The following is a 23,826-nucleotide window of genomic DNA, read 5'->3' on the forward strand; positions in this document are numbered from 1 at the left end:
TCCTTCCTATTCTTCTCCTTTGCTTCTGTGTCGCTTTCGCTCGCTTCGCACAATCCTTGAAGCTAGCAGTCGATTCGGTCTAATATCACCGATTTCCGCCCCTCCTGCCAGGATGCTTCGTTGCTGCTGATCGAATTACTGTGGCTGGACCTGTCTATCTCCCGACAAACCCCGGACTCGCTAAAGTACCATGCCGAACGCTGCTGCAGCTGTCTCTGTTCGACAGACTCCACCACCATCCCGACTTACTGGCGATCTGGATCGGGATCACAGCGGGGATGAATCTTGGTCCGCTGCCGATAGCGAGAATGACCGTGTTGTGCAGAACGGGTCGAGCGTCCCTCGTGCGCTGAAACGTAAACGACCCCTCACAGTGTCGTACGTACCGTCCCATCCTGCTTTGAACCATTGAAAGCATAGATCCCCTCATCACACTCCAATCCTTGGAATATATCTTCCGAGAGAGCTGTGGCTGGTGCCATTCATCGGACATCTCACTAACCGACTAAGATGCGAGCTATGTAAGCAAAGGAAAGTCAAGTGCGGTAGGTATGCCCTGCCCCTGCGGTGGCTTCCCCTCATCTTCAATCCTTGCTCCATATGGGTACAAGCTAACATGCACAGATCGGGCGCAGCCTAGCTGTGGGTGGTGCTCTCGCAACGGCCAATTATGCGAATACAAAGAGCGGAAAAAGCCCGGACTACGGGCAGGTTATGGGAAGGAGTTGGAACAAAGGCTAGGTGCGTCGCTAGTCTCTGGCAGGTCCATCTGAAGTTTTCACTCACTGGGCATGCAGATCGGTTAGAAGAGGTTATTCAGACGCAGGCTCGCCTAATCGAGACGCATATTATTCAGGGCCAGCCGACTAGGAGCCATGATATCTCCCACCAAGGTCCCTTCTCATACAGTTCCCCATCAGAGACAGCTCAGGGCCCCAGTCCCAATAACGCATTCTATTTCCATGATCCACCATCTATCGTGCCCCAACCGCGTCAGTCTGAACCATCCATCACCAGTCCTTCGGACATATCGGTCAAGAACACCATACAAAATCACCTGGCGAGTGCTATGTCTGCGCCCGTTTCGGTACCACGGTCGACGAATAACGTGTCACAAGCCAACGATTATATGGGAAATGAATCATCGCTAAAGGTTCCGGTCAACCTGTACGCCAACCAGGAACAATTACTTGCAGATCCAGAGCTCGATCTACCCCCGTACGATCTCCTGTATGCGCTGGTGGACCTCTACTTTGAACATATCAATACTTGGTGTCCCATTCTCCATCGTCGTACAACTCTCGACACATTCTTTGGTCCGTCTCCCCTCGAAGATGCGGACAGAACAGTGCTCTATGCTATAGTTGCAACCACTCTTCGTTTCTCAAGCGACAGTCGGCTCAACGAACAAAACCGCAAACGATACCATGACTCCTCCAAACAGAAAGTTCTGCTCTATGGGTTAGAGAACTCATCAGTCAAGGCTCTCCAGGCCTTGGTAATCCTGGCCTTGGATTTGGTGGGGTCCTCCAACGGCCCTCCTGGATGGAAACTGCTCGCACTGATTACACGATCGGTGGTGCAGCTCGGATTGGCCGTGGAAGCTAAATCTTCACTCATTGCTCCCAGTTACCCGTCCATCTATACGCTCAGGGCGGTAACGCTCCCGGAGCCCGAATCCTGGATCGAAGATGAGAGCAGACGGAGGCTCTTCTGGATGGTGTATTTCCTGGACCGATATTCTACCATTGCAACCGCCTTTGATTTCGCCCTAGATGATAAGGACATTGACCGGAAACTACCATGCAAAGACGAATATTTTATTAAGAACCAGCCTGTGGAGACAAGATGGTTCCAACGCTCAAGTGATCGTGCTGACTACGTGACTCGTGCCGAAAACGTCGGCAGCTTTGGACTCTATGTCGAAGTATTAGGCATCCTCTCTCGGATCCATGCTTTCTTGAAGCGACCTGTCGATATAGGAGCTTTGTCGGATGTCGAGGAGTGGCAGACCACATACCGCAAGCTAGACAGCGAGTTAACGTCCTGGGAATTTGGCCTCCCAGCCGAATATGCCTACGAGAACTCCTCCCGATTGTTCAATGGATCCAAGTTTACCAAGGGGATTCATTGTGACTGGGTTCAGCTCCATGCCACTTACCAAACGTGAGATATTCCTACCACCTCGATCACATGCAATCGCATCAAGAGCTACTCAAGCCTAACATTCATCCCATATAGTGCGGTTATCCGGCTCCATTCATCAGCAGCATACCCCACCACGCGATCACCAATCTTCACCCCTTCATACAGCGCAAGCCAGCGATGCCTGCTTGCAGTGGACAACATCCTCTCTGTGACCCGCTTCGTCGTCGACAACAACATGCTCGACAAATTAGGGCCCCCATTCGCCTTCACACTCTGGGTATCCGCCCGGCTCCTCCTCGTCCACGGGTCAACAATAGCCCACACCGTCAGCCCCGACATCCTCTTCTTCGTCGACACCCTAGCCCAGATGGGCAAACACTGGAAAGTGGCAGAGCGCTACAGCTCAATTCTGCAGCGCGTTCTCGACGAATACGGCGAATACCAACAATCCGGAGTCTCCGACTCGGAACGAGCCACTCCATCCACCGTAAAGATCCTAGCAGACATGCGCCGCTGCGCATTCGACCTCGACTTCCTCATCTCCCGCCAACCCCGCACCTCTCCAGCCGGCAGCCAGCCCTCCGCATCACCAGCGGCAGTCAGGAATCCAGCCCCTAACGAGCTCGAATACCTAGACGTCTTCGGCTTCTTCAACGTCCCCCGTGTTCCTGCTGCCCGGGCGACGGATATTCTCAGCCTGGATATCGGCGACCCAGTGAACAACCCCATGTCAGTCAACGGCTTGACCGGGACAGGTGGCGGCGGCAGCAGCAGTAATACCAATCACGTCGTCGATGGCTCGCATTCTAACGCCAATGAATTCAATATCACCAATTATCTGATCCCCACTCCAGAAAGTGACTGGCTTTTTCGTCCGAGTGGATGAATGTTCATGAAGACCGGTCTCTATGCCTGTCTATGTCAGTCAAAGGGTTGCTAGTGGAATGATTTCAGAAGCCATGCTGCATAACGATGGAGTTTGCGTGACTCTTGTTGGTTAGGTCAGCTGCCTCAGCAGCTAGAAATGGCGTTGAGATGCCACCCGGCCCTAATGCGTGGTCTGAAACTATTGTGTCAGACTATGATACCGGCGGGCTTGATGTATAGTATCCAATAACCCCGTGTTAATTTACGTCATTGATTATGAATGATGAGTTTTACGATGTAATGCGATCTTGACAATGAATGCATCACCTGGATGTCTGTAGTTTTCATTCTTCGAGATATCACACACACACACAATACTTAGGTACTCGAGTGTTTCGAGAACAATTGATAGACAAACAAGGAACAATTTACAGAACTCCCCGCATCGTTCTGATACCATTACAAGTGCAGACAAAGAAAAAAAGTAAAGGAAAGGAAAAAAAGACGACAAGGAAATCATGAAGGAGAGAAGAGATGAGTCTTGAAAGTAGTGTCATGTCCCAGAGACGTAATGTAACCAGAGGAGGCCAATCTCCAGTAGGCAAGCTCCTCTTCACTAAGTCAAAGATGGTTCCAGCCCAGAAAATTCCAGGATAGCAAGCAATGTGGAGATGAGGAAGGTATGAAGGAGGGAATCCAAGTCGAAGAATTCATTTGATGTGTACCCAATCGTGGATAGAGCACCAATAGCAGAGAATGTGCATATTTGGATATGAACGCCACCAATTCTTGTTCTGTTGAATCCGAAAAGGGTGTAAGAGCAGGAAATTTAGCGAGAAAGAAGAAGAAGATGGTATGTGAGTCGATCCAAGACACACAAAAACCAAATTGAACTGCATAGCTGCCATGATCGTGAAAATAGGACCCCAATAAGTCCGTAGTGACAAATAATTTATATTTGCCAGTCTGTTCCAGCTTCGACCCTCTGCAGGTGGGCTGTGCTCGCAGTAAGGAGGGCTGTCATTCTAGTCAGAGTCTCAAGAGGCAAGCCTGGTTAGTTAATCGTGCTATGCTCGAGTTTAGACCAGAGTAACACTTAGGCTCTGCCTGGATTCGAATCTGAGTCAGAAGGCTCAACCCGGACAAGGATCTCTTCTAGAAATCCCTCTAAGAATGAGGTCACTTGAGCGCCCATTCCCACAGGTGCCTCGTTGTCCCAGCGTTCAAGCTTCGTGAACATGCCGTAGATATCGCCCACCAGGTTTTCCATCATTCCATGGACATACTCCTCACGTGTTTGGTATTCGCTGATATTGCCGCTAGCATCCCTCGTCGTGTTAGGTGAAACGAGCTCCAGACGCCGCGTCCGGCGACGAATGGCTGCTTTGAGAGCAGGTAGTATCACACTATTTAGAGCTGTGATCTCGTTGGAAGGGGGCATCTGGGCCTGACCCTGAATGGCCTCCCGCTCCCGTACTCGCTCATCAAGGGCCCCATCGGTTGTGGTATTGAGCTGGAGAGGGTCGGGCCTCATGGATGTAGGCCGAGGACCATGTGGCAACGCTTGCTGCGGCCGTGATGGTTGGGATGGCGGTGACATATGCCTTGGTGCTGGGGGAAGCCGTGCTTGTGGTTGTGCGTATGTTGGACGTTGCGAATATGCTTCTTTGGCAGGTCTAACGTTCTGGTTCACAGCATTTGAGGCCGGTGGATCTGGTAGGCGTTGATAGGATGGAACTTCCGGCAGGGGTGACTGCGGAGCCTTTTGGTATCCTTGTAAACCTGGGGGAGCACCACGGGCTTGCGAGAAGGCTGTCGAAGGACCTGGGGAGCGATCTAGCTGGAGGAAGCTCAGATCTTCAGCCAGAGCTTGTTGTAGAGCTCTATCGTAGTCACTACCAGGACTCCCCTTGGGTTGCCGTGAGACTGGCTGTTGTAGGTGTGAAGGTGTCTGAGGTGTGAAATCTGATGCTTGTTTGATGGGCGAAGGTGGCAAGGGAACCTTGGTGGGCGACAATGGCTTGGGCATAGCACTAGGCATGTTTTTCGTCTGCAAGGGTGTAGAAGGCATATTGTTCTTTGGCCGTAAAATGTCTCGACGGGGATCGTCTTTCATGTTCCACTCATTGGCTTCATGGCTTCTCGCATTCATGTCCGCTTCTTTCATCGGCTTGAGAGGGGGTGCTCTCCCTGCCGGCCGCACGGTGCCAAAGTCCCATAAATCGTCCTCTTCCTCAGGCGGAGACGTCTTAGGGGGAGGTTCCTGAATGTCTTCATCATCAGCCCCCCTATTGCCGTGAATGGCGTTCCAGCGCTCGTAGCGTTCAATCAGCTCGGTCAGATAGGTTGTCTTCTTTGCCCTCTTGATGAACGGGTGCTCGAGCAGCTCTCTGGCGGACGGCCGTTCCCTGGGATCTCGTCTCAAACAAAGTTCCACAAAGTTTTTGAACGCTTTACTGTAATCGCCTTGCAGAACGGGCGGGGGGTTCTTTGGAATCAAAAATAACACCTTCATGGGATGGATGTCCGAGTAAGGAGGCTCTCCGTTGGCCAATTCAATCGCAGTGATTCCAAGAGACCAGATATCGGCCTTGTAGTCGTACCCAGATTGCTTAATCACCTCCGGGGCCATCCAGAATGGGGTACCCACGAATGTATTCTTCTTAGTCATTGTGGCTGACAGTTGGCTAGAAACTCCGAAATCAGCCAATTTCACTTGGCCGTTCGAGGTAAGCAGGATGTTTGCAGCTGGCACTGATGTTAGTCTCCAAGATAACGGTGGTATGGCAAGCGAGATCAGGTGGTACCTTTGACATCCCGGTGCAGCTTCTTGTCGCTATGTAGATAGTCCAGCCCTCGGAGTAGCTCTCTTATGATGATCATGATATACTCCTCCGGGATTGTTCCCGGGCGCATAAGATCGGAGCAACTGCCACCGGAACAGAACTCCATGATGATCCACAAACTGGATCCCTTCAAGAAAGAACCATGGTATCGGGTGACATAAGGAGAATTGAGTTCCGACAAGATGGCAATTTCTTGGATAATATCTTCCACCTCATCTTCGGCATTCTCGACGTCGATGATCTTGATAGCAACAGAGGCACCGGTACGCTTATCAACGCTGCGAGTAATAGCAGTGTAAGCCGCCAAGTTCTCACAATATATTGCGCAATCAGAGCAAGATGAGAGAGGTGCCTGAGCATACATACCCTTTATAGACTCGTCCAAAGCTCCCGCCGCCTGCAACGGTATGACTGAGTTAGGAGAAGCTGATTGCGCGGCAAGATGAATCACACCATGCCCGAGTACGTACCGATGCAGCTCTGCTTCATGTAGATCGTCTCTGGATCCACTAGGCCTTCCATCTTGGCTGTAACTAACCGCCGGCGGAGGAGAAATCAATTGTCTCGCCCGGTTCTGCAACACTGGCAAATGAAAATCAGCGTTCTGCCATATATGAGAAGAGATGATTGTCTGTGGAATGCGAGCACCACATGCGCAGAAGACCGAGAACATATAAGAGATCAGATGATGGGGAGGCAGCTTCGCGCGGGCGGTTGTGGAGGATCAAGGGCGACATACCTATCGCCTAAGCTAGGCTAGGAGGTGGAGGTAGGGCTTAGATAGGAAACAAGTAAAGAAAGGAGACATTGAATTTCCAAAATAGATAGATCGGTCAATCAATCAATGAATGCGGTTCAAGGAGAGATGCTAAATAGAATTTCGGGCAAATGCATTGGGAGCAGAAGCTGACGCTCAACTATGATTGTTTTGGGGATGACAACCGACAGATAGCTAGCTGGCTGGAGTGTCTGTGTGTCTCCGAGGGAGGCGGAGGGGGGAAAAGAGGAGGAAGAATGGGTACAGCCACCGATCCTTGCGTGATTTGAAAGGGAAAGAAACAGGGCGCAAGGGCTGAAAAACGGGTAGGCGATATAAGCTAGGCAGATGAGAATAGATGGAAGGAATGGGAGGGAGAGAATTAATTCCCTTGCATGTCAACAACGAGAAGTAGAAGAAGAAGAAGCAGAAGCAGAACAAGAAGAACAACAACAACAACAATAACAATGACAATTGGAGACAAGTTGGAACCACGAAACCAGGAACAGGAACCGGCGATTACCAAAAATACCCACCCGAATACCGGCCACTGATTGATTGCTTAATTGGGGAGCAACGCGGGGTTGTTTCTGGCCGGGCGGTGAGTTGATTTGGTTTCGATAAAACCCCCACCATCTCTTAGCACCTAGTCGAGCAGGCGGTGAAGAGATGAGTTGCCTAGTCTGGTACTGCTTAATGTGGAAGCTGCACAAAGTACGGAACTGCCCTGATGTAAAAAGGGATATCAAGGGTAAAATGTGTGATTGTTCTCTGATTTCTTTCTCATGAAGCCATTAGATCCATCTCCTCTTTATGCAGACTCGCAAGATATAGGGGACAATTACTAGTCAAAGCATGACCCGATCTACATAATTGGAAAGAACCACTCAGTAGTCCTGATGTCGGTGCTTGGCTTCCAGAGAGATGCTCATCCGTGTTAAACAAAGGCATCCATCCCCAGAGCAGCAATTTGGCCCGAAGAGCAACAGGCGCCAGTCCTGACAGCTCCTTAGGCCTCCGTCCTGGACCTTCCGAGTCTCTCCTCAAGTGCCATGTCCCAATGCAGTCTATTCCTCGACATACCCTATCATGACCGTACCATTCTTCAGTCCAGCATCGGCGACGGTTTGATCCAGCGAGTCAATCAGATTGCGGCCCATGGCATTCAGCTCAAACTCCACACCGGCTTTATCCTCCAAGGGCGGATCAGCCTTGAGCCATTCGTAGATCCGCTGGACAGGATCCGTCAAAGCAAAACGTCGAATCACTCGCCCCGATGGGTGTCGGAACTGAATGCGCGTGGTTGTGGCAGGATCGGCGGGGGGCTCTGTGTGGGGTCGATTGTCCGGGATGGACAAGAAGACGCTCTGTTCAGGTTGTTCGGCCTCTTCCATCCCAACGTCTTCAGCCCGTCCCTTGCCCTTCACATCATCAGTGCTGCGTGTGAGATCGTCGGGGTCCTCCACCTTCGGACCTTGCGACGCCTCATCCCCTAGGCTGTTTCTCATTGCCATCTCCATCATCTCTTCTTCAGTCATTGCATCGATACTCTTTTCCTTCTTCTCCGGCTTCCTCTTCGCCACGGGATTTCTCACGTTGTGCTTCAGACTGTATCTGTCGAGGAACTCGTGGACTTGCATCAAAAAGTCCGACGCCTTGATCACGGGAGGACCCGACCAGACCTTCATCTGTTCTCCAGTCCGGGGGTCGACAATCGCGATGTGGGGATAATTATCTGAGACGTCGCTGGCCTGAAAGTAGTACTGCAGATACGGTCCCGCGCGAGGGTCGTCCTTGGAATATTGCATGAAGATAAAATGCTCCTTAACGGTGTCTCTCACGCCCGCATCCTTCCAGAGGTCTCTGTTCAGAACCTGGCAATCAAAGACTGAAGGGTCCTGGATATTGACCATCAACCACTTCTCATTGTCACGACCTTCCTGACGAGCGACATCCCACGGAAGCCTGGACATGATCTCGAAAGGCGGGCGGTACATCTCAGCTAACATGTTAGACTTATTCGAGGCCTCGGAAGCTCCTCCAGTCGCTGCAGCCAACCGTTCACGTTCCGAGGTGTCGTCCTCTCCAGACCATATCGATGTGTCTCGCTGGTTGAAGATGCCCGGCCGGTCTAAGGAGAAGCAAAGTTAGCCGTGCATTTGGAGAAATAGTGATGGAATGCAGGGTGAAGTGCTAACTGTTTCGCTGTTGGCGCGCGCGCAGTTGACCCAATATGCTGGCATGCATATCGCCATCATCAAAGTCCGCTTCAGGCCCCACCAAGGTTTCTGTTGTACGGGCCATCGGCGCACGCACGTTCTCTTCGGCATCTCCTCCGCCGTACATCTCTTCTTGGAGGCGACGGGCCATGGCGGCATCGTCTTCGAACATAGCGCCGTGGTTCCGAGGCGCAGAGCGAGACTCATCTATTGTGACGTCGTCATCGGAGTCGATATTGACCACCCCGGACTCGTTTCCATAGCCGCCAGCATGAGAAGCTTGCTGCGGCGTGGAGGCAGACGGTAAGGGATCATCAGTCAGTGGCGCACCGCCATTCTCGAAGAAAAGCTGTACAGCCTGTTCGATGTTGAAATCAGTCAGCTGCAGATATTGGGTAGCCAGCTCTGGCTTTGAGCCGGTGATTTCAGTGAACTGCGCTACCACGTCGCCTTCCATGGCGGGCGCACAGCACTGGTATTAATATAAGAAAGAGGCGAAGAAGGAAGGATGAAGGGAATCAAGAGATCGTCGTGATGGGAGGAGGGTGTATGCAGCAGGAATCCCAACAGAAAGGTCGAAGGCAGGCAATGTGATGCAAACAGCTGCAAACAGCAATGTCAGTGCTAGGCGGTGATCAACGAAGATGGAGGAATGAAGTTGAAAGAAATTCGAGATAAATGCATATAAAGATAAAGACAATAGAGAGGAGATACTTGGGGAGACTCCGCAGTAGTGAACCAGGAGATTGTACAAGGGAATGCAGCACAAACAACCAGGATGCGCGGCGGTAATAGTTTAGGTACTATCCGTCAGGTAGAGTTGGTGACGCACTTCACAGCATCCGATGAGCAGGCGGATAATCACGCGGTCCGATCCTGTGGCTGCCACGCCTGAGAACTCAGGCAGGACCTGGCAGCTGAGTAGAACCCCGCGGGAAGAAACGTGACTGGTAGCCGAAGCGCGTCAGCCTCGCATCCAGTCACGTGATAAGAGCAAGCTACGCGTAGTAACACGCGCACCTTAACTCGACGCGTCTTGTTAATTATGCCTCCTTGGGAAAATTGTGGTGGATAGCAGTACCTCCACTCCAAATACTACTCTACTACTACTACAGTATTTTCTCTAACACCCACCCGCTCCTTCCCTTTCATCATCGATCATCTATCTCCTTCTCATCTTATTTACCTCGGTTGCTCTTGCCAATTACCATTGAATCTATCATATCATGGCTGCTTCGGTCCTCGGTAAGCGCCAGCGAGGTGCTATCGAACCGGAAGGTACGACCTCCATATCCCTCAGTTCCTCCGTAATTTGTTTTAGATCATTTTAACTGACATTCCTTTGTATTAGTACCATCATTACCCGTGCGTCGAGCAAGCAGGCGCCGGACACAACAACCTCACGTCCGTCAAGAAAGCGAGCCCCCTGCACCCCAACCGCGCCAACTTCGGTCACGGACGAGAAACGGCAATGGCGCCGCTATTCAAGAAGAGCCTCAGGAAGAATCAAAGAATGATTCGGTCGATAGTGGACAGACAAGGCGTACTGTGCAGGTTGGCAAGGCGGCCATATCACCTGTTAAGCGCAGCCATGCTACAGATCCGGTCAATGGTAGGGTTTCTCCCTCGATCTCCCTGTTCAAATAGAACTAATCCATCTAGACGAAAACTCGACACCAGTTGAGTTCAAGACACCTTCGAAGTCCAGATTTCGCGATGCACTCGATTCACCTCCTCCGACAACACCGAAACACCGAGTCCTGATTGGCGGGAAATCTATGACTCCACGCACACCTCGACATATATCGACGCCAACCACCACGCAGACTATATATTCCGAAGCAAGGCAGATGTTTGCGCGGGGTGCAACTTCAACTCGGATAGTAGGTCGGGATACCGAACGGGAGAAATTGACCTCGTTCATACAAGATGGTGTTGATTCGCGCAAAGGTGGTTGCTTGTATGTCAGTGGTCCCCCGGGTACTGGCAAGAGTGCCTTGGTTCAGGAAGTGTGTCACGACATGGACTTGAAGTCTCTCAAAATCGCACACCTCAATTGCGCAAGTATGCGGGGTGCTCGTGACGTCTACAGCAGGCTTATCGGCGATCTCTGCAACGACCATGACGTCTTCAAGAAGAGCGAAGCAGATCGGCTACGACTGATGTTTACATCCGAAGAGGAAGATGATATGTTTTTGGTTACTCTGGACGAGATCGATCATCTCCTCACCGCGGATTCCGGTATCCTCCAGTCCTTGTTTGAGTGGTCGTTGCAGGAAAAGTCTAGACTCTTGCTCATCGGCATTGCCAATGCGCTAGACTTGACTGATAGATCACTCCCACAATTGAAGGCCAAGAACTTGAAGCCTCGCTTGCTTCCCTTCTTGCCTTACAATGCTGGCCAGATTGCCAGCGTAATCACAAATCGTCTTCGCTCTTTACTTCCTGAAGGTCAAACGGTGGAGCCCAATTTCGTTCCCTTTGTCCAACCAGCAGCTATTCAACTGTGCTCGAAGAAGGTGGCATCGCAGACCGGCGATCTACGGAAGGCATTCGAACTGGTCAAGCGTGCCATCGATCTTATTGAGCAAGAAGCACTCAAAAAGCTCGAGGCACAGAATGCCAACCCCGAGAGTCCTACCAAAACAATTCTTGTCGAGAACAACAATCTTTCCTCATCCTCAAAGTCATCTTCACCCAAACAGACTCCTACTTTATCTTACACTGCTATCACAGCGCCTCGAGCCAGCATTGCGCATGTTGCGCGTATCACTTCGGCGGCATTCGGACAGGGGACTGTCCAGCGACTACAGGGGCTCAACCTTCAGCAGAAGGCAGCCATATGTGCTTTGATTGCCCTGGACCGCAAGCGGCGGCAAGGTGAATTCCCGGGCACACCGTCCAAGACCAAGCATTTGCCGCCGACGATCAAGCAAGTGTACGACACATATTGTACTTTGTGTCGGCAAGACAATATCCTACACCCTCTTACATCTACCGAATTCAAGGACGTGCTCAGCAACCTGGAGACGATGGGCCTTGTAGGTGAATACCAGGGCCGTGGTCGAGGTGGTACAGTCGCCGGCGGATCCGATCTGCGACGCAGTCCTTCCAAGCTCCACGGGCCAATGACACCCAGCAAAGCCTTGGATGAGCAGAGCCTGGTTTGTTTCGTCTCTCAGAAAGAGATCGAGACACAACTTACCGGAGCGGGAGAGGGTATCCTCCGGAGACTGCTTACCGGTCAAGGGCTGTAAACACGTTCCCTCTGTTTCCCATTTCCTGTACAAAACCCCAGCGAGCTTGCACTTTTGAATGTCTTCTGCAGGCAGTTGGTCCATTCTCTCGGCGTTGGATAAAGAGATGCATATGCACATATCCACTTAGCGATGATCCCCACATTGGCATACGGCGTTACATACATACAACTAGTAAATGATAATGACAGCTTTCAACAAACAATTGACTACCATTACACAGGACGATAAAACAGAAGCAGTAGATTTCAGAACGTCATTTTTCTACGTAATTCTCAAATCAAAACACATTGACTCTGCATGTGAGGTGATATGATATGATATGATGATGATGCTATACACTGAACTGGACTTTAGAAATCCAAAGCAAATATGAATGATATCGCTTATAGAGAGCAAAAATAGACCAAGTCAACTTGAATCGATAGAGGTAAGAGAAAGAAAAAAAAAAAAATACAGAATAAACAGCTATGCATACATACATAATGATAACACAAAAGGTAACAGGAGGGACAACAAAGATGTTGGGTATGTGAAGAACATTGAAGGAGAGGCATATAGATATGAATAGATAGATAGGTAGGTAGGTAGATGAATAGCTGATGACAAAAGGTGAAGCAGTTCGATAGGACCGCCGCTAATGAAAACACAAAGCACACACCCTCACACACATACAAGACGCCATTCTCAAGCAACAAGGCCTGCTTTAGGTTGAGATGGTGTCTGTTGTGTTGTGTGGAATGGCTGGTCCAAGGATCAAGGCTCGATTTTTTACGGATGCTAGTCGGTACCATTGGTATTGGTAGGCTCCTTGTCTTGTCGTGTATTCGCCATGAAGTTGTGGTAGCAGCGTCATCGTTCGTGTCCTTGAAAGAGAGAAAGAAAGGATAAGAATAAGGCAACAAACATTCTTTTATGAGCCTGATTCTGTCTTCTCCTGGTTTGGAGGGAGACAGGTCAAAGGCTTCTATAAGTCATAGACACATCTAGTCATCGTCCATTGGCTTGTCTTCCAATGTGACGCCTTTCGGCTCGGTTTCGGCTAGACTGCTGCGCTTGCTGTCTGTGCCCTCCGTGCTTGCGACGGTCGGGAAGCTGGAACGGTTTCCGAGACCGGGTTTGCGAGTGTAGGAAACGCTAGACCGGGAGATCGTTGATGAGCGCTTCTCGGTATCTTGGGTGGGAGTTGTGGTTGGGGTCACAGAAGCGTCCGATTCAGGAGCCGGGGGAGGACTGGCACTACCCGATGAGGGGCTTGCGCTGGCCGCAGCGGATACAGGAGATTCGCTCAAGGCGCCGTTGGTGACTGGCTCAGGACCGTTGATGTTCACGCTTGTCATCTGTTCCGCAGCGGTGGGAGATTCGCTTTTGATGGGAACATCCAGGCTGCTGCGAGCGACAGTCCGTCTTTCAGTGGGGCTGGTCACGTTGATGGGGAAACGTCTGGTCTCTGAAGCGCCGCTGGAACGGTCACGGCGATGCTTCTGCGGAGGAGCCGGGCTGTTGGCACGGCTGCGGTCGAGGATAGCACGGTTCCGAGCCTCCATTGCGGCCCGGCGGTTGCTCTCATCTGTGCTGATGGCACGAGGACGGTTGGTGGATCCACTGATCCCCAGAGCACTTGACTGGCGTTTCAACTCACCAAAGATGGCGTCCTTGTGAGCAAATAGATCACGGATGAGACGGTAGCTGTGCCGTTCGTTCATCGTAAGGCTGCTTTCTGTGCGAGGACGGAGAATGCAAGGCGACAGGGCCTGGGCAAGAGCAGAGACATAACTTTCATCGGCAGATGTCAGATCAATCAAGCGCGTAAAATGGGTCATAATGGCGTCAAGCGTAGCAATGTTATTCAGACGGAGTTGTCCGAGAGTGCTTTGAAGGACCTTGATGCGGCCCTCTTCCGTCGTCTCATGGGCAGTAGTCGAATAAATTGTCTTCACAATCTCATAAACCTGGGAGGAAACCAAAGAGTCTACGGTAGCTGTTAGACCTGAATCATAAGTAAAGGTTTGAATAATCACGAACCTGGCAGCTCAAGGAGGTACAATTTCAGAACACTCGCGATGATGGGGATTTCATATTTCTCCAGGATCTCGTTATAATCCGCTTTGCTGTTGTTCAATGCGCTACGGAGGTGGTGTGTGGCTGCCAAAGGCACATCGTACAGCCAGATGGCACGTCGTGCCTCGTCACCCTCAAGGTCAGGGTAGCCTATCCAAGTTAGATTCAAAGCGCTCCAAAGGACCGGGTGAAAGACAACTTACGGTTATCCAGGTAGGTCAGCAGAGTGGTGACCACAATGGGAACGCGCTTGCGGTCGGCTCTGGCTCTCGCCTCGAGGTCAACGCCAAAATTCTGATCTGGTGAGTTTTAGCAAACATTGAATCTTCATAATGTCCAGTCGGCAGAGCGCATACCTTCCACAGACCCGTAGTAGTTCTCATACGCCTGCACACGAGGTACGAAACCACCCGTTCGGTAGTTCTCCAGAAGGTAACGGAGATCGCCTAGCGGCTGGATGGTCTCTTGGTACAGCATCATGTGGTCGACAGTGCTTTGCAGGTTGGGAATGACATTGCTGATGGCGCCCGAGAAATCCAGGATCACGGCCTTGATTGCCTTGAGGCGATCAAGCTCACACTGCTCCATGAAGCGCAAATTTTCAACGACCTCTTCCTCGAGCTTGCATCTGATCATATCCAGCTTGCGCACCGCAGCCTTATACCGCTCATCGGCCTCGCGAGCTTCCCTGCGCAACTTTTCCGCTGGGGTCTCGTTGGGGTACGGGTTGTTGAGAGGGTTCCAGCCGGCCAGCATCTCAGAAACAGAAGACAGCGGAGACTCGCTGCCATCCTCGCTTGTTGCCACAGAGGTTACGCGCATAAGAGGCTTCTTCTTCTCTGGGACACCGGTGATCTGGAACACCTTAGGGCGCCACTGGTAGCGCATCTTGGAGCTGTTCGCGAAAGTGCTGCCCATATTTCCGACCAGACGGAGAAACCCATTGTCCACGAGATCCTGCCCGATTCTCTCCGAATAGGTGATGCTAGTTCCGTTCAGGTGCTTCTGAGTGTATTCCACAATATCCGCACCGGTCGACGTGTTCTGATATGTGCCGATGATCGGCACCTTGACCTCGCCAATCTTGATGTTTTCCAGCATATGTGTCAGAAGCCTCTTCAAATCCTCCGGAGGGTAGATCCGATCGCCAATCTCCACCGGCTCCTCCTCCTCCTGTTCTTCTGGCAGGACAATCTTGGGGGTGGGCTTAATTTTCGGACTTGTTTCGGGGGCCTGGAAAGCGAGTTTGTTCTCTTCCTCGAGGTCTTCAACCACACGGCACTTGTTGAAATAATGGCTTCGGAGTTTCTTGACCAGATCCACCTGTTTCGAATGTTCCTTGATTCGAGCCTGGAGATCATCGTGTGAATTTTGAATTCGAGCCTCATGCTGATCGCACCAACGCCTGAAGGGGCTAACGACTAGCTCCCGGATGTTCGACGCGATCTTCTGGTGGTTCTTGGATGCCTCGACCATCTCAGTGCGAACTCCCTCGTAAGCCTAGACGAAAAGACCTAATATCAGTATCACCTAGATCAGAACTTTCCGTACGAGTAAAAAGGCACCAACCTTTCTCACGCTTGCCCCGTCATCTTTTCCGAACCCCGTTGGCGTGACCCGATCCACGGTCGGCGCAATTTCCCCCAATTTCAGACCGTACTGTTCCTCCGCATCTGCGCGCATAGAAGCAATGGTGATGATCTGCTTGTTCTCGACGGCGCCCTGTTGGAGTTTCCCGTAAAGCACCCCCAGACCGGTGGCGTAGTCGGGGGTCCAGAACGAATCCGCGAAACCAGGCATATTGAAGAAGGAACCAAACAAGCCGACGTCAACGGAAGATTGCTTGGTATCGGCTTGGAGCGATGCGCGACCAAGCTGAGAGCGAGATTGAACCTGAGGAGAAACGGCCGGCGTTCGTCACCGACTCTAGGCGACTAGTGTAAACTTTCCGATGAACCACAGAAAACGCTTATTTGAAGGTAATTGCCGGTGAAAGTGCCTGGAAGAAACGGAGAGAAACCAGCTCTGTTTGCAAGCGCCGGATAAATATCCACCTCTGACGGATGCTATAGTGGCACACAACGGCTGCGAGGAGACATAGGCCCGGTGACGGGTATGCGAGGGCGGCTACAGGAGACCAGTGAGGTGGTGAGGAGGAGAGGAGGGGGGTTGAATTGGGTGGAAAGCGTGATAACAAGGGAGGCAGAAGAGTAAAAAGCAACAATAAAGTTGAAGAGAGAGAGAGAAGTAGAAGGAATGTTTTAAAAAAGAAAAAGGTGGTCAAATTGCAACGGGGGTGGAAGGTGGAGGAAGAAGTTAGTTTAGTTGCAGTATGAGACACTCAGACGGATGACAACAGGGGAGACTGGATCTTAGGTTCAGGTTGGCCGAGATCTTTTGGAAAGGAAAGGCAAGCAACTTTCCACTTTCTCGCCCGGCTCTTCTTGGGCTTCTCCGTCATGCGTAATTTACGCCTTACCGAGCTGAAACTAGACCGTTGGCGCCTCAGCCATCACGTGTGGTTGCCGGGTGGCTATTTTTGGGGGCGCCGTGAAATATTACCGATATTACAGAGATTACGGCACTTGTCTTAGATTGATTTTCCCCAACCACGCCTGATATTTCCTAGTCTTTAGGGCTGGTGGGAATTTTTGGGAAGACCCATCGCGCAGCACCGGTAACCCAAAATAATGGGAAGAGAAAAAGAGCCGAACTCTCAGATCACTTCCCAAGAAGGAAGGCTCTGAAGACGATTGCTTCCACTAGACACAAAGAAGGGGAACTGGTGGTCGCCAGGCGTTAGTAATCCGGCACATCTTCACCCACTGATCTTCCCCCTGTATGACTGCTAGTATGTACAGACAGCGTAGAGACGCTGTCAATACTCCATGTAAGGTATTATTTACGTGGCTGGAGATGGTTGCTGCTGACTCGTTGTTGTTGTTCTCCAGATGCAAACACGCCAAGCCCGGAGACTGGCCAGCAGCAGATCCAAAACACGGCATTGCCGAACAGCTTCTGTCATGTTGCTTTTTTGGCACCACGCAGTTGACATGCTTCTATTCTTAGGGGTTACTTCTAAATAGGAAGTCCATACAGTTGATCTCAATTTGTTCATTGTCAACCTACTTTCCTTCATCACTAGGCAGCGTCGAACTGTCTTCGTCGTCGAGTGAACTTTCTCATTTAGTGAAGAACATTCATTCGCCATCCCGATGCATCGGCTCAGCGCTGATCAATATGCTACCTAAGGAACATAAACTGAAGAGGGAGGCATGATCATTATCATACATTATTTAAAGCGCAAAAAGGGGATATGGATGGAAGAAAACGCAGCCCAAGCATGAAACAAGCCTTAACACCTTTGAAATGTGACCCAACCCAGCTTTAGCAGAAGAATTTCCACGCCTTCTTCCACGCAGGCCAGGCCGCCTGTTCTGCCTTTTCTTCTTCGATGAGCGCTTGGATGTCGAGTTCGCGACGACCGGTATGGAGATCCATGTCCTTGGCCCGGATGAAGGGGGTCTTGAACCAAAGCTTGTAGGGGATGTAGAAGGCCAACACGACCGGCGCAGCAAGGTAGTCGGAGAAGAAGTTGGAAACTAATGCCGAAGCCGACATTTCACTATATCCGCTGGGCGCAAAGCCAACCCAAAACTGAGCAATCAGAACGAGGCAGTTGAAAATGAGTCCGATCCAGGAACCAATCACACCAGGCTGGGACGTGAAAGCCAGCTCGTCGAGGCTGTGCCCTTGCAGTTTCCAAGCGCGACGGAAGCGAATGTGACACAGGCAGATTGACCCCCAGGTGAAGATGGAGGAGAGACCTGAGATGGCCATCATCCATGTGAAGGCTTCACCCTCCTTATCGGAAGCGGCCAGGAATCCAAGCAAACCAAACGCCGAGGCAACGATGAGAGCCGGAAGAGGCCGGCCCTTGCGATCGATGTAGGCGAAGATTTTTGGGGCCTGCTGTTGCTCAGCCAGAGCCGCCAGAGTTCTAGAAGAGCCGTAGACAGCTGCATTGCCGACGGAGAGCACAGCAATCATGATGACAACGTTCATCACCGAAGGCAATCCAGAAATTCCCGCGTTCACGATGGAGATGACGAACGGAGAGGCTTTGGCGTCGGCGCTAGATGAACCATCGAGGAGTCGAGAATCGGTGTAGGGGACAAGGAGGCCGACCAAGGTAAGAGACACAATGTAGAAGAGGGTGATACGCCAGAACACCTGCTTGACGGCGGTCGGGAGCGATTTCCTAGGATTAGCGGTCTCCGCGGCGGCAAGGCCAACCAGCTCAGTACCAGCGAACGCAAATGCAGCATTCACAAAAACACTACAAAGACCCTTGAAGCCATCGTTAAAGGCGCCTGGGTCGTGCCAGTACCTTCCACCGATGTATCCACCATGGGGCCCGCCGCCACAGGTCAGGATGATACCGAGGATGCTGTATGAAGTCAGTAAACTCCTCATCGCATACTAATGTTGGAGGGGCAGTTCCATAGACTCACATGAAGCCAACTACGGCGGTGACCTTGATTATGGAAAACACGAACTCTGCTTCACCATAACCCTTAACACCGAACATATTGATGCACACAATGACAGTCCAAAAAATAGCGACCCACGCAGCATTGGAGACGCCCGATTCCCAGTAGTCGACCGTCAACGAGGCGGCGACAATTTCGGTGGGAAGGGTCACGAGCCACTGCAGCAGATAATTCCAACCCATGGCGAAACCCCAAGCAGGATCGATGAACCGGGTGGAATAATGCGAGAACGAACCAGCAACAGGGAAGAGAACGGCCATTTCACCCAGCGCGTGCACAGTGCAGTAAAGCATGCAGCCGATCAAAGCATATGCGATCAGGACCGAGGCTGGGCCACCGGCCGCCAGGACCTTTCCAGATCCGACAAAAAGACCAGTACCTAAAGCGCGATGCAGTCAGCAAGGACGAAGCCCGGATGGCGTGAGCGTCGGTATCAAGGGACCATGCATACCAATTGAACCACCAATCGCGATCATCTGAAGGTGGCGACCTTTGAGCTTGCGTGCCAGTGGAGAACTAGCAGTGTTCTGAGCAGCATTTTCGATATCGAAGGTCTTCCCATCTTGACCAGGTTCATGGTGCGACGAGGCACGGGCATTAGGATCTCTCTTGAAACTATCGATAATTCGCTGGCCAAAGCTGCCCTTGGTTGCTTCAGATTCGCCGTAGAGAGGGGGAGCGTCGCCGAACGAGGGCTCCGACTTGGGTTCAATGAAATCCTTCTCCATGGCTGAAGAGGTGTAATGCAGATTGCGAAGAAATGCAACGATTCACGACGGAACGAAGAAGGAACAAAGTGTTCACCAAAGCCAGTTCAGAAACCCCAGTGAAAAAACTAACGGGCGGGGTGAGGAGAAGGTGAGAGAGTGAGGTAGGGAGGAGGAGGAGGGGAACTCCAGAGATGTGTTGTTTGCAGCCCGTGCAAGTGAAGGGTATCTCAAATCCCAAGATAGTAATGATAAGGAGGGGAGGGCTTAAGGGGAATACTATGAGCACCTCTGAGGGAACCGGGCGGCAGGTGTTACTTATTTCTTTTCCGTAGAGAAGCGGAATCCGGGAAATGGGAAAATTCCCTGAGACATTAATTATTTCTGGTCAGGATGCAGGGGTTTTTATTATTATTTAAATAAGAACCGGGCGATATAGGTCACAGCAGTAATCCCCGACAGTTCCAATCCACCCATGGGAGTAAATACGGCCCCGATCCACGAGAGGTGGGAAGAACCACTGAACAAGCTCAGCAGACTCCAGTTGCGGGCCTGATATCGGCCACAAATCCATGTGGCCGAGCTAAATGGGCAGGAAGGCCGCAGGATAGTGGAGGCAAATGTAGGTCTGCTGCGACTTGAGCTGGGCCCATGAGTAGCCGGATGCGCTCTGGCTAGTTTTGGAGTACTTTGCTTTCTACTACTATGGGGAAAAAAGGCTAAACTGGTGGTGCGCGACAAATAGAGGGGGAACCAATCGGTGAAAGCGTCCAAGTTGACCATGGCCCCGGGGGATCCCTCGAGTACCACCTCATTAATTGATTAAGAGCAAAATAAGATTCTCACTAGATCTGATTGGTGGTTCTGCAAGGTATTATTAACTGTTACTCTTTGCTTTAGGGATGATTATTACACCCTACACCAACTAAACGCCTCCCAAGATAACTGGTTATCGGGGGATTCACTACTGCCACTGATAAGCACGACCAAGCCACCCTCTCCTCTCCTCTCTGCTTTAGGCTCCCGGCACTGCGTCTTACGATGGGCACGTTGTAACCCATTCTGGATCCACTTGGGTTTTATCAAAAGAAAAAAAATAACTACTGCTATTCTGTCCAGGAGATTTTTAGCATTCAGTTGTACAAGGGCAAAAAGTGATGAAAAATGATGAAGCAGTGCTTTCATCATCTACTCCAAATTGACTGATGGCGCACAATGCAGTCATACAGCAGACACTGACGAGGAAATTCAGCCTGACCCGGGGAAATAATAATGGAATTGAAAATCACCTCATCATCAGTGACGGCAGAAGGTAGCATTTTCATGATTTAAGGTTTCCACGCCACTAAGCTCGTTTATTTCCGAACCAATACCACTGTCTACTACCCAGTAGGTTAATCGTGTGATTCCAAAGCGACAAAGCAGGAGATGGGCATTATTTCCTGCCATCATGGTTCATGGTTCACAATCATACTAATCCTGTGTATGAGCTGAGTTTCAGGGATGTGGTGATACCCAGTAGGACTGCTATCTGCTATCTATCGGGCTATCTTGGCTTCCTGCGGTCCATGGACCCCAGGGTTCCGTTCTGGGGTGGAGACCCGCCCCAAACAAATCCACCCTTATCTCCGGTGGTCATAGTAGTGTCACTTTGTACCTCACCTTATCTCTGCTTCTCCCCCAGCTAACCGTTTCGCTTCCTTACTTATCTTATTATCATGGCACCTTCCCACCCCCCTAGTAGTGTCTCATCGGGGGCCAAAACCACGTACATAATAATTCGTAGTCAATCTTTGCTTCTTTTCGCTTTCTATTTCAATCTGATTGCACTACTCTACTCCTGAGTATCAGATTTGTGCTTGGCATCCATGTACACTGCATGGAAGGTAGTAGTCTATCCTCTTAGCATCTCGTATTATCCCACAGTAGGAATCCGTCCGCTGCCGCCTATCATAATCCACGTGTCCCGCCTCTGCCCGAATTATGACAAGTTGGTCCTTACTAGTACTATCTAAGCTAACGCGTAACCTACAGGGGAAATTATCTACACTACTACGAACAACTCTCCTGCAACATATGCTTTAACTAAGGTGATTTAGACCTCGTAGGAAATACTCCAACCCCCCTCTCCTGCTTCTAGTACAAAAAGGGGCCCTGCGAGAATTAAGAGAGCCCTCCAAAGTTACTAGAAGGAAACGCAATCAACGGGCTGGCAGGCGCAGGCTAAAACTAAATCATCTCCGCAACCCACAGAATTTACGCGGCCGGGGTTGGGACCAATCAGGCCGCGCATGCAGGGATGTTGATAAGCCCTCGTTGCGGTCGGTTCGATGAGTTCATTTTCTGCCTATCAAGACATTATCCACTCCCCCAATAGCCTCCCTAGTAGTAGTCTCCTCCGTCGTTGTCCGTCGCTACTCCCTACGTGATCAACAAGTGCAATATCCATTTAGGGTCACTATGTTATACAGCCGCGCTCAGGTACATCACTCCTGATGCCTGTGTCATGATGGCGCAAATTAAGAACAGGGTAACGAAATATACTTACAGAGAGCCACTGACAGTAAGTGCAGTAAGTACTCAGGAGTTCATCTCGCACACCTCAACGAAGCAAAGGTAACTACAGTAACTACTAGTTGTGCCACCTCTTGCCACCCTTTACCAACTTCTCTTTCCATTTTCCACATCGTGATACTTTTGTATTCCTGTTCCTCAAGGATCCCGAAGGAACGTTCGGTTAGAAAATATGACTGGCTACCACCCCTTGCTTATTCCAAACCTGGCTGAATTCTGGAACGTCGTCCTGTCATTTGGCTTCGGTTCTCCTGATCGATCGGGCCTCTAAGCTTTTGCACTACACAATTACCACCCGCTCGTTCGTCCCGTCGCGTCGCTGCTAGGGTAGCAGGGGGAGGAGGGACTGAACCCATGGAAGACCGATAGAAGCCAGTTGGAGTTTCTTTCGGCGCGATAGCCCGACGAGTCCTGCAAGGCTAAGCCCACGCCCTCCTCCCTCGAGGAACGTTGAATCAGGATGTCCGAGTTGCTGCTTAGTCTAGTATTCCCCTACGGAGCCCTTCAATCATGATTCCAGATTCTACTAATTAGTGGCAAGGTCGGATATCGCCGGCTCGTATAAGCCCCATCCGTGGTTCGTAGTCAGGTCATCCTTTAACGCCAACGGGTTTGTTAATTTGCCTCTTGCGGAGCTTCTTTTTTTTCTTTTGTTCGTTGATTTTGCCTCTTGAGTGGGTGGTGCCATCCATTCCACACAGATAGAGAGAATCAATTTATGGCTCACTTCTTTCACATGACATGTCAGACACCGATGGCAATATTGGGGATAGCTTCGGGCAAAGTACAGCCGTGTGAGCCATGTGGCCATGTGAAATGTGGTGCTACTGTGCTTCGAAGCTACATGTGGTAGCCTGACGCCTGGGCCGCCGCTCCGTTTGAGCTATCGCTCTGGTTGCTGCGAATGCTCCGACATGCAGCCCTGCCATGGTAGTTTCATAACAGGCTGTGTTATACTGCGGAATCCCCCTTCTCAGAGTTGTGAGCTGTTCAGAGTGGGAAGGATTTATGATCAACATACCCATCGCAAGGCTAGGAAAAGCAAAAACCGCAGCACATCTTCATAGTCAGCTGAAGAGACTCGAGAGAAGAGTACCAAGTATTACCCAAGATCATGCATATCAGCACCTGTAAAGAAGCGGAGAATCTTTACTACTGGCACGAACAATCTATGCCTCCGTCCAGAAGTACGTGTACTCACACACCGGCCCGGTGGTGTCAGTCCGAGCAAAAGATCTACAACGTTTTGTTTGGTCAAGCGACTTGCAGCTGCCAGCAAATGAAGCACTGGGGTTGCCCAGCTGTGCGACCGGTCCGGTTACGTGCAGGAAGAGCTTACTGGAGACAGAGCCAGCTAGCTGGAAATGGAGCCTAGCGCTGATACCGAGGTCAACGTTCAAATTACTGATCGAAAGAATAGAATCAGGCTGTGCTAGCTCTAGACTAGGTCTATGCGCTTTTGCTCTTTTGTTTTGAAAATGCCCCTTACTGCACGGCGAATCCAGCCATCTAGATATTGATGGAGTTATTACTACTGTGTAGGCTGTTATCCAGGGGCATAATCACGCCGCATAATTTCTACGGATGCATCTAGAATCAACTAACGTTGAGATGAACATACCAAATAAGTAAGATACACAGAAGTCCCGATACAACACCTACCAAATACTCTCTTTTCTGTTCCCGACACAACTAGTAGTAATACGTAGTAAGTATCCCTCCCGTCCCTCGGCAGAACCAAGCAAGAAAACCCAAACCCCGCAATCCAACCCCCCATCCATCCGACACTAAAACAAAAACCCCATAATTTACACCTCACAAAAGCAAAAGCAAAAAA

General features: G+C 50.7%; 6 protein-coding genes across 6 annotated transcripts; 2 read left to right on the forward strand and 4 right to left on the reverse strand.

Moving 5' to 3' along the window:
* Positions 1 to 11: 11 nt before the first annotated feature.
* BO85DRAFT_389868 (putative C6 transcription factor) lies at positions 12 to 3,314 on the forward strand. The gene is made up of 5 exons (XM_025656753.1): positions 12 to 378; positions 511 to 545; positions 625 to 741; positions 798 to 2,166; positions 2,242 to 3,314. The coding sequence occupies exons 1-5, from the start codon at positions 191 to 193 to the stop codon at positions 3,032 to 3,034; spliced, it is 2,502 nt and encodes an 833-aa protein (XP_025520289.1). The 5' UTR covers positions 12 to 190; the 3' UTR covers positions 3,035 to 3,314.
* Positions 3,315 to 4,017: 703 nt separating this feature from the next.
* On the reverse strand, positions 4,018 to 6,782 carry BO85DRAFT_133270 (putative Ste20-like serine/threonine protein kinase). The gene is made up of 5 exons (XM_025654008.1): positions 6,601 to 6,782; positions 6,332 to 6,435; positions 6,228 to 6,258; positions 5,823 to 6,139; positions 4,018 to 5,763 (listed from the first exon to the last, which is right to left on the reverse strand). Exons 2-5 carry the CDS (start codon positions 6,381 to 6,383, stop codon positions 4,112 to 4,114), a joined length of 2,052 nt encoding a protein of 683 aa, XP_025520290.1. The 5' UTR covers positions 6,384 to 6,435; positions 6,601 to 6,782; the 3' UTR covers positions 4,018 to 4,111.
* Positions 6,783 to 7,546: 764 nt separating this feature from the next.
* On the reverse strand, positions 7,547 to 9,377 carry BO85DRAFT_133348 (DNA-protein crosslink repair co-factor UBX5). Its single transcript, XM_025654009.1, has 2 exons — positions 8,817 to 9,377; positions 7,547 to 8,749 (listed from the first exon to the last, which is right to left on the reverse strand). The coding sequence occupies exons 1-2, from the start codon at positions 9,292 to 9,294 to the stop codon at positions 7,686 to 7,688; spliced, it is 1,542 nt and encodes a 513-aa protein (XP_025520291.1). The 5' UTR covers positions 9,295 to 9,377; the 3' UTR covers positions 7,547 to 7,685.
* Positions 9,378 to 9,901: 524 nt separating this feature from the next.
* On the forward strand, positions 9,902 to 12,317 carry BO85DRAFT_466094 (AAA family ATPase CDC6). The gene is made up of 3 exons (XM_025662110.1): positions 9,902 to 10,115; positions 10,189 to 10,449; positions 10,500 to 12,317. Exons 1-3 carry the CDS (start codon positions 10,064 to 10,066, stop codon positions 12,092 to 12,094), a joined length of 1,908 nt encoding a protein of 635 aa, XP_025520292.1. The 5' UTR covers positions 9,902 to 10,063; the 3' UTR covers positions 12,095 to 12,317.
* A 667-nt stretch (positions 12,318 to 12,984) lies between these two features.
* BO85DRAFT_133371 (GTPase-activating protein RGD2) lies at positions 12,985 to 16,307 on the reverse strand. Its single transcript, XM_025654010.1, has 5 exons — positions 15,725 to 16,307; positions 14,512 to 15,655; positions 14,359 to 14,454; positions 14,120 to 14,305; positions 12,985 to 14,066 (listed from the first exon to the last, which is right to left on the reverse strand). The coding sequence occupies exons 1-5, from the start codon at positions 15,953 to 15,955 to the stop codon at positions 13,081 to 13,083; spliced, it is 2,643 nt and encodes an 880-aa protein (XP_025520293.1). The 5' UTR covers positions 15,956 to 16,307; the 3' UTR covers positions 12,985 to 13,080.
* Positions 16,308 to 17,333: 1,026 nt separating this feature from the next.
* On the reverse strand, positions 17,334 to 19,836 carry BO85DRAFT_445794 (amino acid permease GAP1). Its single transcript, XM_025659354.1, has 3 exons — positions 19,160 to 19,836; positions 18,670 to 19,087; positions 17,334 to 18,605 (listed from the first exon to the last, which is right to left on the reverse strand). The coding sequence occupies exons 1-3, from the start codon at positions 19,434 to 19,436 to the stop codon at positions 17,543 to 17,545; spliced, it is 1,758 nt and encodes a 585-aa protein (XP_025520294.1). The 5' UTR covers positions 19,437 to 19,836; the 3' UTR covers positions 17,334 to 17,542.
* Positions 19,837 to 23,826: the final 3,990 nt, after the last annotated feature.

Source organism: Aspergillus piperis (genome assembly GCF_003184755.1).
Source record: "Aspergillus piperis CBS 112811 unplaced genomic scaffold BO85scaffold_2, whole genome shotgun sequence".
NCBI classification, from domain to species: domain Eukaryota; kingdom Fungi; phylum Ascomycota; class Eurotiomycetes; order Eurotiales; family Aspergillaceae; genus Aspergillus; species Aspergillus piperis.

Coding starts and splice junctions, on each gene's coding strand:
- BO85DRAFT_389868 (XM_025656753.1), top strand. CDS start 191: ATGCCGAACGCTGCTGCAGCTGTCTCTGTTCGACAGACTCCACCACCA. Junction 379..510: donor AAACGACCCCTCACAGTGTC/GTACGTACCGTC, acceptor TAACCGACTAAG/ATGCGAGCTATGTAAGCAAA. Junction 546..624: donor GCAAAGGAAAGTCAAGTGCG/GTAGGTATGCCC, acceptor TAACATGCACAG/ATCGGGCGCAGCCTAGCTGT.
- BO85DRAFT_466094 (XM_025662110.1), top strand. CDS start 10,064: ATGGCTGCTTCGGTCCTCGGTAAGCGCCAGCGAGGTGCTATCGAACCG. Junction 10,116..10,188: donor AGGTGCTATCGAACCGGAAG/GTACGACCTCCA, acceptor CCTTTGTATTAG/TACCATCATTACCCGTGCGT. Junction 10,450..10,499: donor TGCTACAGATCCGGTCAATG/GTAGGGTTTCTC, acceptor TAATCCATCTAG/ACGAAAACTCGACACCAGTT.
- BO85DRAFT_133270 (XM_025654008.1), bottom strand. CDS start 6,383: ATGGAAGGCCTAGTGGATCCAGAGACGATCTACATGAAGCAGAGCTGC. Junction 6,140..6,227: donor TTTGGACGAGTCTATAAAGG/GTATGTATGCTC, acceptor TATTACTCGCAG/CGTTGATAAGCGTACCGGTG. Junction 5,764..5,822: donor GCTGCACCGGGATGTCAAAG/GTACCACCTGAT, acceptor CATCAGTGCCAG/CTGCAAACATCCTGCTTACC.
- BO85DRAFT_133348 (XM_025654009.1), bottom strand. CDS start 9,294: ATGGAAGGCGACGTGGTAGCGCAGTTCACTGAAATCACCGGCTCAAAG. Junction 8,750..8,816: donor CGCGCGCCAACAGCGAAACA/GTTAGCACTTCA, acceptor GCTTCTCCTTAG/ACCGGCCGGGCATCTTCAAC.
- BO85DRAFT_133371 (XM_025654010.1), bottom strand. CDS start 15,955: ATGCCTGGTTTCGCGGATTCGTTCTGGACCCCCGACTACGCCACCGGT. Junction 14,455..14,511: donor CTACTACGGGTCTGTGGAAG/GTATGCGCTCTG, acceptor AAAACTCACCAG/ATCAGAATTTTGGCGTTGAC. Junction 14,067..14,119: donor GTACCTCCTTGAGCTGCCAG/GTTCGTGATTAT, acceptor CAGCTACCGTAG/ACTCTTTGGTTTCCTCCCAG.
- BO85DRAFT_445794 (XM_025659354.1), bottom strand. CDS start 19,436: ATGGAGAAGGATTTCATTGAACCCAAGTCGGAGCCCTCGTTCGGCGAC. Junction 19,088..19,159: donor CGCGATTGGTGGTTCAATTG/GTATGCATGGTC, acceptor ATCGCGCTTTAG/GTACTGGTCTTTTTGTCGGA. Junction 18,606..18,669: donor ACCGCCGTAGTTGGCTTCAT/GTGAGTCTATGG, acceptor GACTTCATACAG/CATCCTCGGTATCATCCTGA.